The 17980-nt window shown below is 49.4% G+C and overlaps 1 protein-coding gene across 2 annotated transcripts in view; it reads right to left on the bottom strand.

Annotated features, from left to right (window-relative positions):
• TTC7B (tetratricopeptide repeat domain 7B) overlaps positions 1-17980 on the bottom strand; it is a 2178739-nt gene that overhangs the window by 1111568 nt on the left and 1049191 nt on the right. For both annotated transcript variants that reach the window (XM_069637452.1, XM_069637451.1), the window contains exons 11-12: positions 17450-17554; positions 15961-16078 (exon numbers count right to left, since the gene is read on the bottom strand). In XM_069637452.1, the coding sequence (XP_069493553.1) occupies positions 15961-16078; positions 17450-17554 (223 nt within the window). The remainder of the gene's footprint in view (positions 1-15960; positions 16079-17449; positions 17555-17980) is intronic.

Raw genomic sequence — 17980 nt, 5'->3', positions numbered from 1 at the left:
AAACCATTTGTTTAAATGGGCAATTAGTTTACTAGCTCTTATTTTGAGGGGGGTGATTTTGTCGAGTGTAGTGAGCATAATCTTATTATATTCATGCACTAGGATGCAGGGATCAAGATTTTCAGACAATGCGTTCAGAGTAGGGAGCATAGCAGGGATTACTTTCTCAGCTGTGATACTTTTTTTTTTATTTCTGGTGAGGCAGGGTGGCACTAATGGTGGAGCTAGTGGAGTAGGTTTTGTGGTGGATAGGTAGAAGGACACCAATGAATGGTCTGACCATGAAAGAGGCATGATAGATGAAATAGTGACTGAGCAGTTGTAGTCCAATATCCAATCCAGTATTCTACCTTTTAGATGGGTTGGTTTATTAACTTTTTTGAGTGAGTCCTAGTGAACTGATTATGTTGACTATGTCGGAGGCATTTTTGTCCATTTGGTCATTGAAACCTATGATAAAGTCCCCTAATAGGAGTAATTGTGAGGACGGTCTGACGTTGTTCATGAGTACGTTGTGCAGATCCTCCTCGAAGGTACCAAGAGGAACAGGCGGTCTATATATTAACTGAATAGTGAGAGTTTGTGAGATCCCTAAGATCCACGTTGGAGAAATACTTGCAACAATTAGTCTGTATGTCATTGGGTTGACTTACATTGGTTGTTTTGGCCTATTTATTTAGAAATATGTGGCGAGCAGGGGCATGGCCAAGAGCGCCATCGATGTGGTCGCTCTTTTAAGGGCCTCCTTGGGGAGCCCGCTGCCGTGCAAGAAATCAGGTGGTCCCTGTATCTTAAAACGTTGTATATCTTGGCTGCTGAACCAGGAACGCTCCAAGCACAGCTAGTGCTAAAATATGTTACTGCCGCTCCTCCTGAGCCCCCGAACTGGTGAGGGAAACAATGGCCCGCCCGCATCGGTGACTCCAAGATGGCGGATGGGCGCCTTGGCGGGGAGAGGAGCAGCAGAGAGGACGCGGAGGACGAGTGAGGGCCGGTGACCCCAGGACCCAGCAACACCACGGAGCACTCCCCGTCGCAAAACTAGAGTGGCTCTGGTGCCCCCGGACAGCGGACACGGGACTCGTGGAGGCGCTGCCCCCGCCCGCTGCATGGTGAGCGACTCAACAACTGAGCGCGGCGGCCCAGCACGACACACCCTAAGGGTTTGATGCCCGGCTCCCCACTTGCCTGCCTGCCCACAGCCTGCCCCGCCTGACATCCTCCGGACCTCTGCCCCGGGGCTCTGTGGCTCCGGACCCTCGCACAGGGGAGGCCGGATCCATACGCGGGGCCGGCCCACCTCAATCCATGGACCAGCACTGGTTGGCGGCGGCTCATGGGCTTTGGGTCTGGACTCCATCCAGCACGGCCCAGCTCGTCACTCCGTCACGCACCTCTCCTGTGGCGGTGGGGAGCATGTAGCTCCATGCTCCAAGCTCCAATGAAAGCCCAGTGAAGAATGGAGATGACAGCTAGTGAGGACCAGCGAACACTGAGAGCCTAGCGAAAGCCCCACTTGGGATCTCCCTGCCTCCCTGCCTGAGGCCCGGGCCCGTCTGCACCCTGGACTCCTGTGGGACGAACATCCCAAGCTTAGTGGAAGGCCGACAGCCCCCCCCTGCAAAACTGACCCTTCTGGGTCCTACGCACTTCCCATCTATTCCTGGGAAGCCCCGGCCCACTCAGCACTCATCGCCCCCCTGCGTCGAGGTGCCATCGATTGACCCTCTGACACTGGACAGGGATAGCCCTTTCCCATCGCCTTCATCGCCCTTGGGAGAGGAACACAACCTTCAAGAGCCCTGGTGCGGGTGAGTGGGGGCCCCCCCGGGGCCTGTAACACAACATATAAGCATCCCCGCAGGAGCACCCTGTCCTGGCTGGAGGGCGCTGAGGTGCCGATCTACTCTGGGCTTTACAACCTCATCAAGCCCCCTGAGGCACCCAACATCAACCCAGGGGCGCCCCGGCCCACTCGGCGACAGTGCCCCTCTCCCCCCGCTGTGGACATTCCGGGTCACCTTACAACCCTGAAAGAGGGGATCTCGCTACCCCCCACCTCCTTTGCCTCCGGGACCCAAATACAAACCTCTGGAATCCCAGCGTCTACAAGCAGGATACACTACAGCCCACAGTATATGGGGCACCTCTCCTTTGCCCTTAAGACGACGGGTGGGCTCCTCTCCTGCTCACACTTCACTCCAGCTCATGAAACCCGAGATCACTCCTGGGGCGCCCTGGCCCACCCAGCGACTCCCTGTTCCCCTACCCAGGAGTAGGAACACCATGTCTAAGCAACCTAAACCCGTGAAGAATACAGATATTGCCACTATGCTGCTGGCGGCAGACAGGGGGAAGAAACAAGACCCTCCCACCTCCTGTTACGCTCACCTGGTTCCCACAGGGGCGTCGATCGGACCCGGACAGCTGCGGTCTCCACCAACGTGATGCGTAGTGCAGAGATGATAGTCTGGACTGGCCCGCCTAATCTTGCCTGCTGGATCTGTAGAAGTATTCTCCTTATGTTTTTAAAATGATGATCTCTCCATCCTGCATGACATGCAGGGGCACGTAGATACCAGTTACTTCACTGGTTTGAAGGTACTGGAGGAGTTCCGGAAGAATATTGGCTCCAATGTTTATAAAGTTCAAAGAGCTCAATATGTCCGATGTTCACTCTTGTTCCATTCCCTTGTTAGATCGCAGCTGGCTCCAAGAGAATATTGCCTGGAGGCAGCCAATGGAGTTCAGGTAAAAGTCTGTTATCAAACACTGTCCAGTAAAAGTTGCATGAATTTAACTTATTGTTTTCTCTCCTTTTATAGGTGCGGCATAAGAAGATGCAGCGAATTAAAGAGTAATGCCTCCGGTGATAAATCAGGTAAGACTATGGTGGCAAAAGAGATTGTCTTTGTCGGTTCTCACGGCTCACCTTGTGTTTTCTTTTGTTGTTCCTTCCAGGTGCTGGGTTTTAACGAAGAAAATGATGGAGGCAGCGCCGAGTCAAAAGATGCTGTGGACTGGTGAGTATAACACAGCGCTGCTGCTGGTGATGTGGCGCGTGCTGGAATAATGTCCTTTTCAGGCGCAGTGATGTGCTCGGTCCGGAATCAGGTAAGGAATCAAATAAAGTTTGTTTTCTAACCTTGTCCTTTTCTGCCTTTTTATTCTAGGAGCTCCGGATTCGAGGCAGGCGTGGCAGAAGACCGGATGCTGGCTGCAGGCACGGTGAGCGTCACGCTGCTAGATACAGAATAATGCAAAGCGTGTGCTGCTGTTCGGGCATGGTTTAAATAGCCTCCAAAGTAGTTCCAGGTAAGAAGTTCCCTAGAGCCACGCCCGAGTAAAAAAATAGTAACTGTAACAAAATAGTCGCTGTAACAAAATAGTCCCATCCAGGCCTCATGTAGGCTTGGGCTCTTTTGCAGCATGGTCTGCATCAGGTAAGTAAAGTCTATGAGCCTGGCGCCATAGACAGCCCCTAGCCGGGGCTGCTGAGGTTTAAATAAATGTCTGGATGCCTGCTCCCGGAGCTGATGGCCTTGGTCTTGATGCCCGGGGGTAGGCATCATGACACCTCCATACCACAGGCAGTCCAGGAAGGCAAAGAGACCCTTGCAACCAGAAGCGACCTATTTGCCTTTATGGCCGACATCAAAGCTGAATTTAGGTCCTGCATGACCGAGCTCTCAACGAAACTAGAGCATACAGACCAGAGAGTAACAGAGGCAGAACAAAGGTTGGGGGAGGTTGAGGACAAGGCTCAAGATCATACCACAGCTATAGACGGAATTCAACACTATCAGGACCCTACAGGACAGATGTGAAATCCTGGAATTCAAACTGGAGGACCTTGAAAATTGAGCCCGGAGCAACAACCTACGAATTCGAGGCATTCCTGCCTCGGCCCCGGATCAAAATTTAACGGAATACGTTGGGGATCTCTTCCAGGGCCTACTCCCAGACTTGGACAAGGCCCAACTCCTATTAGACCGCACCCACAGGCTACGCCCACGCCACGGAGTGGAATCAGACTCTCTTCCCGATGTTATCACCAGAGGGCACTTCATTACCACCAAAGAGGCCATTTCATCGATCTCCCGCTCCAGGGACGGAATAACCTTTCAGGGCTCCCCACTCCAAATCTATCAAGACCTTTCCCTCCTCACACTGCAAAAAAGAAGAGCTCTCCGACCGCTGGCTCTCTTCCTACAGGCCCAACAGGTCCGCTACAGATGGCTCTTCCCAACAGCGTTACAATTCACCTATAAAGGAACCCTACGAGGAATCAGCCACCTGGAGGATGCCGCACAAATAATGAGTCCACTCTCACCCGGGACAGCCTCACCAGGGGCCGCCGACACTGCCACAGGTGGGATCTTGTGCCCCTGCCAAAAGAAAAGCGGAATACATGGACAAGGGTCCCAAGAAACAGAAGGAGAAAGTGACCGCTGAATCACCACAGAAGAACCATCTTACGTCCACGGCAGCAGGCTGCCCCCCCCCCACGGCTCCTGCACACTTACGAGGTATGTTACACCTACAAATCCTTGGAAGGCCAGTTATAGCCTGGCCACAAGTTCCAGCCATGTTGGCTTGGCTGACCCTTGTTACCTGGCCCAGTTGGCCTGGGGTGAGGTTGGCCCTACAAACCTGGCTCCCCGGCTAGTTAACACCCGGCCTCCCCATTGGGGGCAGGGACTAAAAACCCAAGAGCAGGATAGCAACCAATCCAATCCATCAGAGCAATGGCTGACTCCAACCCGACCCATGTCTCTCACCTGAACCCACCAGAGGCCCCCCCCCTCCTGCCCGGGAACATGGCACCTTGAGAGTCATCTCCCTCAATGTCAGGGGGCTGAACTCCCCCTCCCCCCAAATGGAAATCTATCTTACAGAAGCTCCAGAACGAGGAAGCAACAGTGGCCCTGCTCCAGGAAAGCCAGACTTCGGGCACCTACGCTCACAATTCCCAAAGCAATTTATTGCCTCAGGTGGCAACAAGAAAGGGGACACAGCTATCCTCTTTAAGAAGGGACTGAACCCCCACATCCTGGAAACTAAACTCTGCTCGGAGGGAAGATTTGTGGCGGTGAAGTGTCTCCTGCTGGACCAGCTTTACACCTTTATTTCGGTGTACGCCCCGAATATGGGACAAGTTGCATTCTATGACGCCTTGAACACCGCCCTGGTTCCCTTTATAGAAGTCCAGACTGTGATGGGAGGAGATTTCAATTGAGTGCCAGACCCTGCCAAAGACAAGTCACACCCGGCCTCCTCCGGAGACTTCGCCCTGCCCCTCGGCCTGTTACGATTATTCAGGACCCTGGTGGTGGTTGACTCATGGCGGGTGTTGCACCCCTCGGAAATGGACTTCACCTTCTATTCCTACATCCACAGAACCTTCTCGAAAATTGACCTCCTCCTGACGTCGCCACAGTTACTCGCCTTCACCGATGAGGTGTCCATCGGATCTAGAATACTGTCCGACAACGCTCCGGTGACCCTGGAGATCCGCACTGTGATCCACCCCCCCCCCCGCAGCCCGCCGCAAATGGGCATTGTACCCAATGCTGAACGAAATGCCAATAAGGGACGCCATAGCAACATCAATCTCAAACTTCTTCCAGGAGAACCCCAATGAAGACACCTCCCCGGCCAATACCTGGGACGCTATGAAGGCGGACATCCGGGGGGAATTGATAGCTCATGGAGAGGCATACCACAGGAGCAGGAGACAAACGCTTGGCCCTTGAGGAAGATCTTCGGGAAGCGGAAGCGGTGCATAAGGAAAAGGCGTGGTCCGCCAGAATACAACGAGCGCTCCGGACGGCACGGAAGAAAATCGAGGCGCACTATGCCAAACATACAGCACAATTACTAGCGAAGGCCAAACAATTTTATTACGTTAAGAACAATAAAGCAAACAAATTAATGGTAGCAAAACTCGCTAAAATCAAGAAGAATAACACCATTGTCGGATTGCGGGACCCCAAGGGCACAACCCAGTACTCTGAGCCGGAGAAGCTACGGCTAGCAACCAACCACCTTGTACAAGTGATGTCTGCACAGCCACGAAACCTGCAGGAACAGACAGAATATCTGCAGAAGGCCACCCTCCCTCAGCTGAAGCCCTCAGCTCGGGACACCTTGGGCGCGCCAATTTCTGCAGAAGAGGTAGAAGAGGCTACAAAATCCCTTAAATCCAGAGCCCCCGGGCCAGACGGATACTCCACTAAATTTTACAAAATCTTCAGACATCAGCTATTACTACCACTGGTGAATCTCTTCAACTCCTTTCGGAGCACAGGCACTATAACCCCCTCCATGCAGGAATCATCACGGTTCTTTTGCCCAAACCTGGTGGGGACCCAACAAACCCAGCCTCCTACAGACCTATTGCATTGCTGAACATCGATGCCAATATCTACTCGAAGTAATGGCGACACGCCTCTACCGCATCCTGCCCGACATAATACACCCAGACCAAACCGGATTCATCAGAAACAGAGCAACAAGTGATAATATACGAAGAGCACTGGATCTGGTAGACCTGGCCACCCGGAACTCCCAAGGCTTGGCACTGCTAGCCCTTGACGCTACCAAAGCGTTCGATAAAGGTGGACTGGACCTTTATGAACCTCAACCTGGAGGCCTTTGGCTTCGGACCGGAGTTCCATGCCATGGTCCTAGCAATTTATAGGTCACCCAAGACACTCCTGAGAATTAATGGCACCTTCTCCGCCCCAATCCCCCTGACCAGCGGAACCAGACAGGGATGCCCGCTATCACCACTTCTATTTGCCTTGGTTATGGAACTCTTTGCCCAAAGAATTAGACTAAATGAATCCATCAGGGGACTCCAGGTCGGGTCCTCCCAACACAAAGTGGCGCTATACGCGGACGACGTCCTACTTACTATCTCACAACCCTGCCTCTCACTGAAACACGCCCTGGCTGAAATAAAGGACTACGGAGGGGTCACTGGCTTCTCCATTACCTTTAACAAATCTGCAGCTCTCGGGATAGGCCTGACCCTGTTGGAAAAGGCAACCCTGGCCCCGCTTTGCCCTATTCAATGGAAAACCACAGCGATCCCCTACCTAGGGGTCCAAATCCCAGCAATTCCAAAGGACGTCTACCGCGCAAACTTCCCCCCCTCTTTTTAAGAAACTTACGGATGACCGGAACCAATGGAAATTACAGGAAATCTCATTGATGGTCCACATCACTGCCTGTAAAATGAACCTTCTCCCCAGATTCCTATATCCTCACTCCCAGTGCCTATCCCACCCCCAGCTCTCCTGGACCTCCAAAGGAATATGCTACAGTTTATTTGGAGGGGGAAAAAACCCAGAATCCCCCTGGGAACAATGCTGGGGAATGCCAGGCTGGGCGGCCTGGGAGTACCCGACCTACAAGGATACCAGCTGGCAGCACAATTGGCGAACACCCAAGCCTGGCGGATAGCTTCTGACCGCCCTAGATGGGTGGAACTTGAACAATCCCGCCTCTCTCTCCCCCTACGCTTTCTCCCGCATATTCCACCACCTATGCAGCAGACGGAGAAACTTCTGCTCGCCACCAGGCACACCATAGACACATGGGACAGAGCACTAAGGAAAAAAAGGTCCGGTGAGGACTGAGCCCCTAATCACCGGTATTCTATAACCCGACTTTCTCACCTGGTATGAACCCCCGGAACATTAAGAACTGGATTGCGGGGGGCTTGGAATCATTGGGCCAGCTGTTCGAGGGGGGGACCACACACGTTCATCCAATGCAAGGAAGCCTTTCAACTTCGCGAGACTGATAGGTTTTCCTACTTTCAACTTCGCCATTGGTGCTCCCACCCGCTAACTCGTCTCGCAGCAGTCCGCCCTCCCACAGCGCTGGAATTAACTCTGGTGGATCTCCCGGCCCGAGGTAAGATTTCAGCCCAATATAAACGCTTCCAGGGGGACTTCCTCACTTCTAAAACTCGCGCCATGGCGCAGTGGGAGGCAGACCTAGGCCATCCCATAGAGGACCAGACCTGGGTGGACATATGGTCCAGGGCACACTCCCCCTCAGCCTGCATTACTAACAGGGAATGTGCTTCTAAACTATTGCTGCGTTGGTACTACTCCCCGCTGAGGCTCCACCACATGAACAGCTCTCTGGACCCGGCATGTTGGAGACAATGTGCACACACAGGGTCCTTCATCCACATGTGGTGGACATGCCCACAAGCCCAACAATTCTGGAGACAATGTTTGATCATCATTGAAGATATTACTCAAACGACGCTCCCCCTGGAGACTGAACCCATTTTGCTGGGTGTTCCAGTCCCTGGAATATACTCTAGGCTGGGGGCCAAAGCCAAGCTTCTATCTCAATGCCTCCTAGCAGGGAGAATAGCGATTGCCCGTTCCTGGAAAGCCAGAGAGGGTCCTCTCCTGCCCCTCTGGTGGACCAAAATGTGGGATATCCTTATCGCAGAGAAGGTGACGGCGGCTAGGGCGGGGACTCCCCACCGCTTTCAAAACATTTGCGGCCCATTCCTTGACTACGACCAAAGATTCCCAGCTCTCACATACAAGCCCCAGCAGGCCAAGCGGATTCTGTGCAGCGGGAGCACGCCCAATGAGGGGGCGAAACATGAAAAGGAGGGGAGGGAGCCCCAACCTCCAGGATGGTGACGCGGACAGGCATTTGAGGAGGGGGACGGAGAAAGGGGGGTCAGGGGGTAAAGGGATTGAATGTGACCGGAATGCTACAGCAATGCATAACAGTACTTGTTTCCTGCGTTGATTAAAATAAACATTTAAAAAAAAAAAGAAATATGTGGCGAGCAGATCTATGAAGAAACAAATTGTTCATTGAAAATCTGAATAGTGCCCTATGGTGCTGACATTGCAGATTTTCTGTTGGTCACCCTTGACTGAAGAGGTAATGCCTTGCACGCTCTCCTGGGTACTTGAATAATCGGTTTACGACAAAATTACTAAATCAAAATTAACGAACCCCACCAAAAGACCTAAAAAGCATACCACCAAAAGTTCTAATTACTAAAAGTTTGAACCTTTTGTGGTATGTATGTTTTGGTGGGGTCAGAAAAAAAGCATAAATAAAGGCTACGGGGGCTGCAGGGGTGTTCCCCGCAACACCCCCCATCACCATACTTTACAGCTGACCCGAAAAAAAAAGAAACTGCCCTTTTGCATGCAAACATTTCCGTCGCGGGTCATGCACCCGCAGAAAAATCACACAGATCTGAATGATCAGAACATTAGAGTAGGTTCCTTTGGTATACTTGATTGAGCTTAGTTACTAGAATAACGCTGTATTCATTTTAATGGCTAGGTGTGAAATTGAAGATTTTGTGAAGAATTGATCTACTGGAGACCAGGTGGACATCCTTGCGCCCCTTTTACTCGCTATTGATACAAGCCAACCAGGTGAATGATAGCTACACATTATGGGATATGACAGCAGAATGTTATGTGGTTACCAAAAGATCTGAAAACTAAATGTCCTATTACTTTTGTTTATTCATTTTGTAGATTTCTACACTAAGAATCTGGAGAAGAATGTTGTATATGTTGCTCGCGAACGAAGGGTTAAGCCCAAAACGCGTTGAGCCAAATTTATTTTGATCTTTGTAACTTTGTATATTAAACTCTATTTTTTCACTACATATCGCCTTGAACTTTTGTTTATACTATTTATATTACCCTAGTGATTGACTGTTTTACAGTACAGTGGTGTTCAGGGGACACAAGTGTATTTGTATGTTCTTCTTTTCATTACCATTCACCTTATTTTAGTTGCTATTTTGAAACTCGTTGTTCACGAACACGGTTTCTCTCCATGCCATGTACTGAATTCAGTGATTGCTTGTGGGTAATTAAGGTTCATATAATCATAGCACTGGCTAGCCTAACGTGCCCATCTGTAGATGAAAACAGTAAGAGCACTATAAAACATGCTTTTACATAACTAGGTCCACAGAATGCCTAGCTGCCATATCAGAGAAGGAGAGAGCATCACAAAAGAGGAAAATAGAATCAAAGCATTGCTAATATAAGTTACACATGCATAGTCAGTTCACTAACAATACATACATTTACAAAATTGCTTTTCAAGAATGCGGAGTATCAAATCATGTTTCTTTTCCCTCCACCCGATTAAAAAGGAATCGGTCGTAATCAAAACATGTGTGCCCAGAACCTAAAACGGGCTCCTTGAATTAAACTAAAAAGTATTTATTCCCCCATTGCATTTTCATCTTGAAGGAAGACACAATACCTATCAGTTCTGTTTGTGGTTGTGTTTCTTCATCCTGAACGATTGTCAAAAACAACTAAGTTTCTGTCGTATGGGCCCCGACTAATGGAACTTCAAGTATGCATGTGACCAAGAGCTCACTGGAAGAGTGCTGCTGGAGCCAACTACACTGTGGTAGGGTAGGCTCCTACCATTTTCCTTAGCCTCCAACACAAGTTTGGTACTGTGGCAGAGTCCCTAGCCTAATTCTGGGACCCCAAGAAGAGTGATTCAGGGGGGCAGGTGCACCCCCGAGGTAGTGGATTATGGGCCCTGGGGTGGATCTCATGGTCAACTTCCCTTGGCAGATGACATATGTCGGGGAACAGGCACGTAGAAATCACCCACAGCATACAGCCTCCCCCCTCGCCTCCCGAATCCCACTCTCGGCCAAAAGATGGCAGTTCTGGCCCTTCACATCAACTCCCACTCAGACAAGGTGCCCACGCCACCCAAGACCCCTTTCAGTGCCGTAGCACTTTCAAGGAGCAAGGACAACCCAAGCATCCACCACTGTCAGAGTGTGCATCTCTCTATGAGGAAGCATGCGACTACGATAGGGGAATAGGGGTGTTCCCCAAAATGAACAAGCATTTCCAGTGAACTGACAACAGTAGCATATGTTTAGAAATATTTACAGCCTCCCACGTGACATCAACGGTCTCAGAGTGCCGTGCTAAACACCGGAGTTGCAGTTATAGTGCTTAAAACTCACGACTCTCCAAGTACCATTCAGGTGATGCAAGAAGGGAATAAACAGGTACATTTTTCCCTGAGAGAAGCACAGTCTGGTAATATAAAAATTATTTTTCACTTCATATTTGATAAAGTCAAAATGAAGAGTTTTCCGGCTTTCCCAATGCATTTTCAGGCACAGATTCAGACACTAGACCTGCACATAGCCCCAGCTCATCGCATGCAGCCCCACAGAGAGTCAGAAAGGGAAGAACAGAATTCTAAATGGTGGGCAGCCTACTTCTAGACTCAGTACAGCCCCTTAGCCCTCAAATGGTCCCAGGTGCCAAAAGAACCGACATCCAATCACAGGCCTTCCTTAGTCTCAGGGTACATGTACAGACCCTTACCCATGGTCCTACCCAGAAGCAGGAGCATCCAAATTATACAAGTCCTGCTGGTCAGTGTGCTTTGTAGGAGCAGGTGGCTCACATTTGGTAACGGTTGGATAATGGTGGAAAAGGTGATAGCTGGAGAGGTAGAGGAAGCAGGGTAGGTAGGAGCAGGATAGAGGAGGATTAAGAGACATCAGACGAGAAGGAGCTGCGGAGAACAGGAAATTGAAGAAAATTTGGAGGAGATGGTAACATCGGGTGGAGGTAACATCTAAGGAAGAGACTGTTGTGAAAGAGTTGGAGGAGGTGAAGCAGCAGAAGAGGTGGTGGCAAGTACAGCTGTGAGAAACCTAAGGGTATTCTCACTCCTATTCCACTTGGATCCTCTGCGCAGGTGGCCAGGGAAAGGCCATTGCTAGTCGATCCGGACCTTGGGGGTGGAGAAACGAGGGAGGATCACATGAGTGGAGGGTCCTTGAGGATTGGGAGTGGAGTGCCCTTGGGCGAGACATGGTATCCCCTTTCCCTATTGACGACCAACCTGTCCCTTCCCGACCTATATTGGTTGTTATAAGCCAGTTCCCCTCATTTCCCCACATATAACACTTCACAATACTGAGACGAAGAAGAGGCAACTAAGAGTAGTGAACACCACACACTTCCACCACTTTGGTATTGGGGCAAGGAAGATGCCTGCAGGGAGCTCTAAGGGTCAGGCATGTTCAAGTAATTAGGCCAGACAGGGTTAATCAAGCATCCACACCTGCAGTATGTCTAGGGGCTGCAGGTGTATAAAGGGAGACCAGCCCAGCAGAGAAAGAGGCAACAGGGAGACCAGCAGGAGACCCTTGTGAGGAGGCAGCCGTGGTGGGACCGGAGAAAGAGGCAGGACGCCGGCAGTGATGCCAGAGGACTTGTGGGACCCGATATGAGTGGGCTGTGTATTTCCCACAGGTCTGGGAGCCTCCATAACTCAGACAACAGGAGCTGCTGCGGAGCACGGAGCAGAGAGCAGGCTCCTCACATCCAGGGAGAAGCATTGGAGCTGCCAGTGTGTGGAAGGACACAAACAGCAGGCAAGCGAGGCTCGCGGCTGTGGATTTCCCGGCTTAGGAAGCCGAGAGGAAGTCGCTGGAACCACCGGGAAGAGGGACAGGAGACCGGTGAGAGTCGGAATGGCGTTCAAGCACCAGGACACTCCTATAGGATTGCAGGTGAAATGTCCATGAAAGTGAGCAAATAAATGCGTATTAAATACCCAACTAAATGGAAACTAACGTTGAAACAAATAGATACATACTGAATACCGAACTAAATGGAGACTTAAAATTAAGCAACATATTTCTCTTGCGCTCGTACACAAGTGTTTCATAAGTGCACGTTGAACACTGAATTCTGTGGGCTAAGGAACACAGGGATCCTGGTTGAACGACCTTTGATGGGTGGACTGTGTGGTCCAACAACTGCGCCAAGACCAGAGAGCCCTAAATGGTGAAAGGACAACATGAAGCAGCCCAATGAAACCACTGCAAATAAACTGGCGAGGTACGCCAGAAAGATGGTTAGGTTGACGTGGTGTTTTGTTCAGACTTTTTGAAAAGAATGTAGCAAGTGTACGTGCCGAAGTTGAAGTCTTGGGGAAGGGAACCTTGGATTTAGGAGAGCACACTTGTCTTGAGAACAGAGTCTCAAGGCCCCTTTTCTGGGCGGGGGGCTGTGTTAGTTGAAACTTTGGGAAGGGAGCCCCAGGGATTGTTTTTTTTTTTTTTTTTTTTAACTATCACCTTGAACTGGAGAAAGGGACTGTTGAGACTTTTTCATGGAACTTTCTTAAGCTTGGGAATGGGAGCTGAAAGAAAGCTGCGAGCTGAAAGAAGCTTAAGTTAACTGACATTCCTACACATTGGTTAGCTTTAGTTGTGAAGGCAAGGATAGATTTTGGACACAAATAGACTTTTAAGTTGAACTCTTTGACTCAAACTTTCCTTAGTTTTGTTCAGGTAGGGAAATCCCACCTTAGCATAGAGCAAGTTAGGCCTCCAGCTATCCTGACATTAAAGTTAATAAATACCTTTAGTTTGAACTTTAAGTCTGTTGTCTGTGTCTTACTTCATGATGCCTTTACACAGCCCAACGATGTAGTTAGGAAAAGGAGGTAAGGAGAACAGTCTAAGTTGATAATGTGAAGGAGGTAGGAAGAACCGTTAGAGGACATAACCAGGAGGAGGGGGCAGAAGATATATCTCAGGAGGAGTTCAAGGTGCTAGTGTAGTGAGACGGACACTGAGGTCACATTCTCGGCGAGCAACCAGGCCATCGAGGGACTAACAAGGGGGGAAGGAACACTGGCGATTGGAGAAGTAGAGAGGTCAGCTCAGTGGACAGAGATAAAAGAGAAGAAGCGCTGACTTGGTGAGAGACCCTGTGCACACGACGGGCAGATGCTGGGAGGAGGCAGTGGAGGGGTGCAAGGAAAGATCGGAGGACATAGTCAGCATGGATAGGAAGGTTCCAGTAGGCTAAGTTGGTCAAAGGTAATTAGGGTGACCTACAAGAGTTACAAGAACCACTGGGGTTAATGTCCGGTCCTCATGTCGCTCCCTGCTGACCCCTAAGCCATCCACAACTGATGGGACAATTGCTATAGAACATCTGGGACCTGGTTAGTTGCAGAGGTCAGGACTCCAGTGAGCCCACAACTAGAGGTACAGCTAAAGGGTGCTGAGAGATCACTAAGACTGACACAAGCAGACTGACAAGAAATGAAAGGAACTGTCAGACACTACCGATCTAGATTGCCTGGTGTAACCCGACTGGACATTGAGGGGCACTTCCCGAGTGCTGCAGGTCTGAAGTGGGGTGATGGGCATTATTGAGCTAAGCCCCTATGTGAGAAGAACGGTCTGATATTTGTTTGATTTGGGATGATCCCCATTTATTTAAGGTGGTCCAGAAACCACAACCTGGTCTGTGCATACTGCTTGGTCCCCAGAGTTTGTGACAGGCAGAGTTCAGATATGCATGGAAATATGCCACTAGCATCTATACCCATGTGACCCTCCAGCATGTCAAAAGCCAGTTGCTTGGCATCCAAAATCCATGCTAGGAATTGCTCCTACTGCTTGTTCTAGGTTGTGTGGACTAGGAGAGAGATTCCATGTGCCAGATTGTTTTATCACGTTCTTGTAAATCCTGTGGTCTTAATGTTTGTTCCTGTACTCCGCCATTACCTCAATATTTGCACATAAAAAGATGTGTGAGCACAGGAAACAATGCACCTCTCTAAGGGAATCATCTATGCACGCATGCAGGCTATTAGACATAGGTGCTGAACTGCCAATTCCTCATTTGGTCTGGACGCCCTCAGGGGTTTCTTACATACTGATGGAGGAGAGGGTATATTTATAGGGCCCAAGAGGCCATTCAATGAACATCTGGGTAAGAACCCCAATCATGCATTGATTGCTGTAGTGTGACACCTTGGCCAGGTGGCCAGTATTAAACCCTAAACGTTACACTTCAGAGCAAGCCAGAGTCTTGTTCATCCTATTTGCACGGGAATTAGGCCCAGCAGACTACACAGAGCAGGCTCTGGTAACATATGTCAGATTGCAAAGTATAGATCAAGAGGACTCTCTCATCGATCCGCGAAATAGATCTTCCCAGCTACACCTCAAAGAAAGATGCAAACTGCCTTGGCGGACGTTAGTGGAAATGATCTTCTCAGCATCTGAGCAAGACAGGCCAGCCCCTGACATACCAGACAATAGAAGTGAAGATTTAGGCAAGAAAAGGTCTTCAAGCACGAGATGCAGCATCTACACCCCAGTCTTCAGGGCATAGATAGGGGGACGGGGGTCGATTCAAAAATATGAAAATTAAAGCACAAATGGGCAGTTGTGGTGCATTGCTCCAGACCTGCGAACATCATTAAAAATAACGGTGGTTGTGTCAAGAAAAGAGGTAACATACAGCAAATCCCCAGCAACAAGTTTGATTTAATTCTGCTGTGCAATAGGCTATCAGATATCATGTTCACGTCCCAGGAAAAACCTCACATACGCAGAGATGAGAGGACAGGATGGATGCAGGATTTGGGATGAACGCAGGCGATCTCCACAATGAGTTTTGAATATATATCGTTTTGGAACTCGCCATTTCTTGATTGTGTGTGTTTCTGCCCGTCTTACTTTTCTTTCAGGGTTATGCAGACAAGCATAACTAGGGAGTTGCATTGCCACAAGTCTCGTTTGGAGTAGGTGGCCATCGCTTGCCATAAGAAACAAATTACCAGTAGCCCCAACACACAAGCATTGTATGGCAAGCCATCAAGCCTTTCCACGATAACCGAAGGATACATTGCTGAGTCCATCCTGCTTTAATTTTATATTGCAACCCGAAAAGTCCACAGATCCTACATGTTGGGCTGTTTTTTACTTGCTCTTATTTTTACTAGCTCAGGCTGCAGGGACTCTGGAAAAGGAGTGGGGTAAACAACATACTAGGCGAGCACAATAACCGAGACCGTGAGGGTCACGATGAACATCTGCTTGAGACAACTGTCTTAAAATTACAATCTTACCGTCTGTGGCTTGCAAACTATACGTCAGTCCTAATGCCAGGTAGCCTTTCGCTTTAAACTCAGATGTCCTATCACCCAGCTCAACCACCATTTTGGCAAATCTCTCGGCCTCGTCCATCTGGAAAAGAAAAAAAAGTTATAACTAAGTAAAGCAGAAGAAAGGTAAGTAATGCCTTGAAGTGGGTTTATTATTTATTTCCCTCACATTTGAATGTACCCAGTCAGGTATTCTTTTATTTTTCTTCCAACTACTGCAGCCGAACAAACAGCTAATTCAGAAACAGTCTAGGTGGACATTTTTGCAGCAGGCCCCATAGCTTTACCAGGGTCGGACTGGCCTATGGGGCAATAGGCCCATGGGCGAACCAAAAAACGCAAAATGCTTGTGTGGGACAGTTTATTGGGTAAAAGTAGGACTTTTTTCATATGGATAATTCCATCTGAGTGAATTATGGAGTTTGAAACCACTGGTTACCAGGGGAGTTGCTAGGTCTGGAAAAGACCGGGGGCTAAGCTGATGTCGGAACTGTTGGGACTGGGGGCTTGCTAGTCTTTTGGCTGTAGCTCCTGAGATTCTATCCGGGGCTACAACTAAAGGATCAGGGGCTATAGCCCCCTTAGCCCCCCCCCCCCTAGCAACGCCCCTGCTGGTTACAGAGGAAACCTTGATCATGTGCTATTTAGTACACGTTATTCACTGTGGGAACTCCTGTACTCCTAGCCCATAGTCCCCTTTGCTCCCAGAAAAGGTCCTACTGCCAGCCCGTGAAGACCTTTGGCAAATAATGGATGTTGGTGGTGACAGGGCACTTGGTACGTAAGTTCTGTCTTCTGCACCGTCAACCATTACAATCTCCTTGATCTCATTTCTTCCTATTTATACCAGAGGCTTAGCCAGAATTGTCTAGCAAATGGGGCCTGAAGCTAATGTAGTTGGGCCCACTGCACTAACAAAAATATCTGTAAATGCCCACACAGTGCTGCTGAGTGGGCATTTACAGATTGTGGGTGGGCCTTGCCCCTCAGACCTTACCCTGTCTACACCTCTATTATACATGTCAAAGTTCCCTACACCAGCCGCTTGCTTTTTTTTCTCTTTCTCTCTCTTTCTCTCTCTCCCCAAAGACGTGATTCCCCCCCCCCCCCATAGACGTAATTTCTTCCGCCCCCCCCACACACCCCCTTGCTGGTCGTTTTCCTCAAGGTTCCAGAGTAAAAAGGGACACTATATTTAAAAGTGATAGTGTTAACACACAACATTCGTAAGGGTTCCCTTAGGGTTTTCACTTATACCAACTGTGCACTCAAATAATATGTATTAAAACAAACACTTTACATATGTACCTTTTAGTATTATTAAAGCTCTGCTTAGCTAGGCTACAGCTGTGCTGAACAGCAGTAATCCCTAACTGCTTGGCAAGTACAATAATGAAAACGCCAGCTCATGCTGCAGCCCTGGCAGAATCCCCCAGCATCAACGTGGCCTTACCCAGTGCAGAGATCCCATGCATAGCTTGGCAGCGAGCAGCGGAATGGTTGGATCATCGGGCTTCAAGCGGATACATTCCTTCAGGACTTTCACAGCACGGGCTGACTGTAAGGCAGAAGCAGGAAAGAGCATTCAGTTTCAGGCTTGGACTGTTTCCGTTGCTAGAGCTCACACATGGCATCGAGGCAAGAGGTTACTTTGGCTGGTGATCCTATAATCAGTCTCCAAACTGTTTAGCTACTAAAAATTGTTTCAACATCGTTTATTTCCAAATGCAAACCACATTCAACCTTAACTTCAGTTAGGATGTGAAATGGGGTGGATGTGAAGAGCTGCAGGATGGGTTCCTACCCTCTAGAGTCAAGAAATTAGAAGCATCCTTCGATAGCAAGAAGCAGCCACACATTGTTAACAAGAGGCGGCCTTTCCCAGCATAGTATGGTGTAGAACACGGCCCATCCTAGCCCAAGTGTCTGGAATCCCCTGTTCCACCCTGTTCTGCAAAGAACAGAATGCAGTTCATTTTGGGTG

Source organism: Ambystoma mexicanum, chromosome 14 (genome assembly GCF_040938575.1).
Source record: "Ambystoma mexicanum isolate Mex_15411 chromosome 14, UKY_AmexF1_1, whole genome shotgun sequence".
Classification (NCBI taxonomy): Eukaryota; Metazoa; Chordata; class Amphibia; order Caudata; family Ambystomatidae; genus Ambystoma; species Ambystoma mexicanum.
Note: the sequence above shows the minus strand (reverse complement) of the source record. Positions and strands in the feature narration are given on the sequence as shown.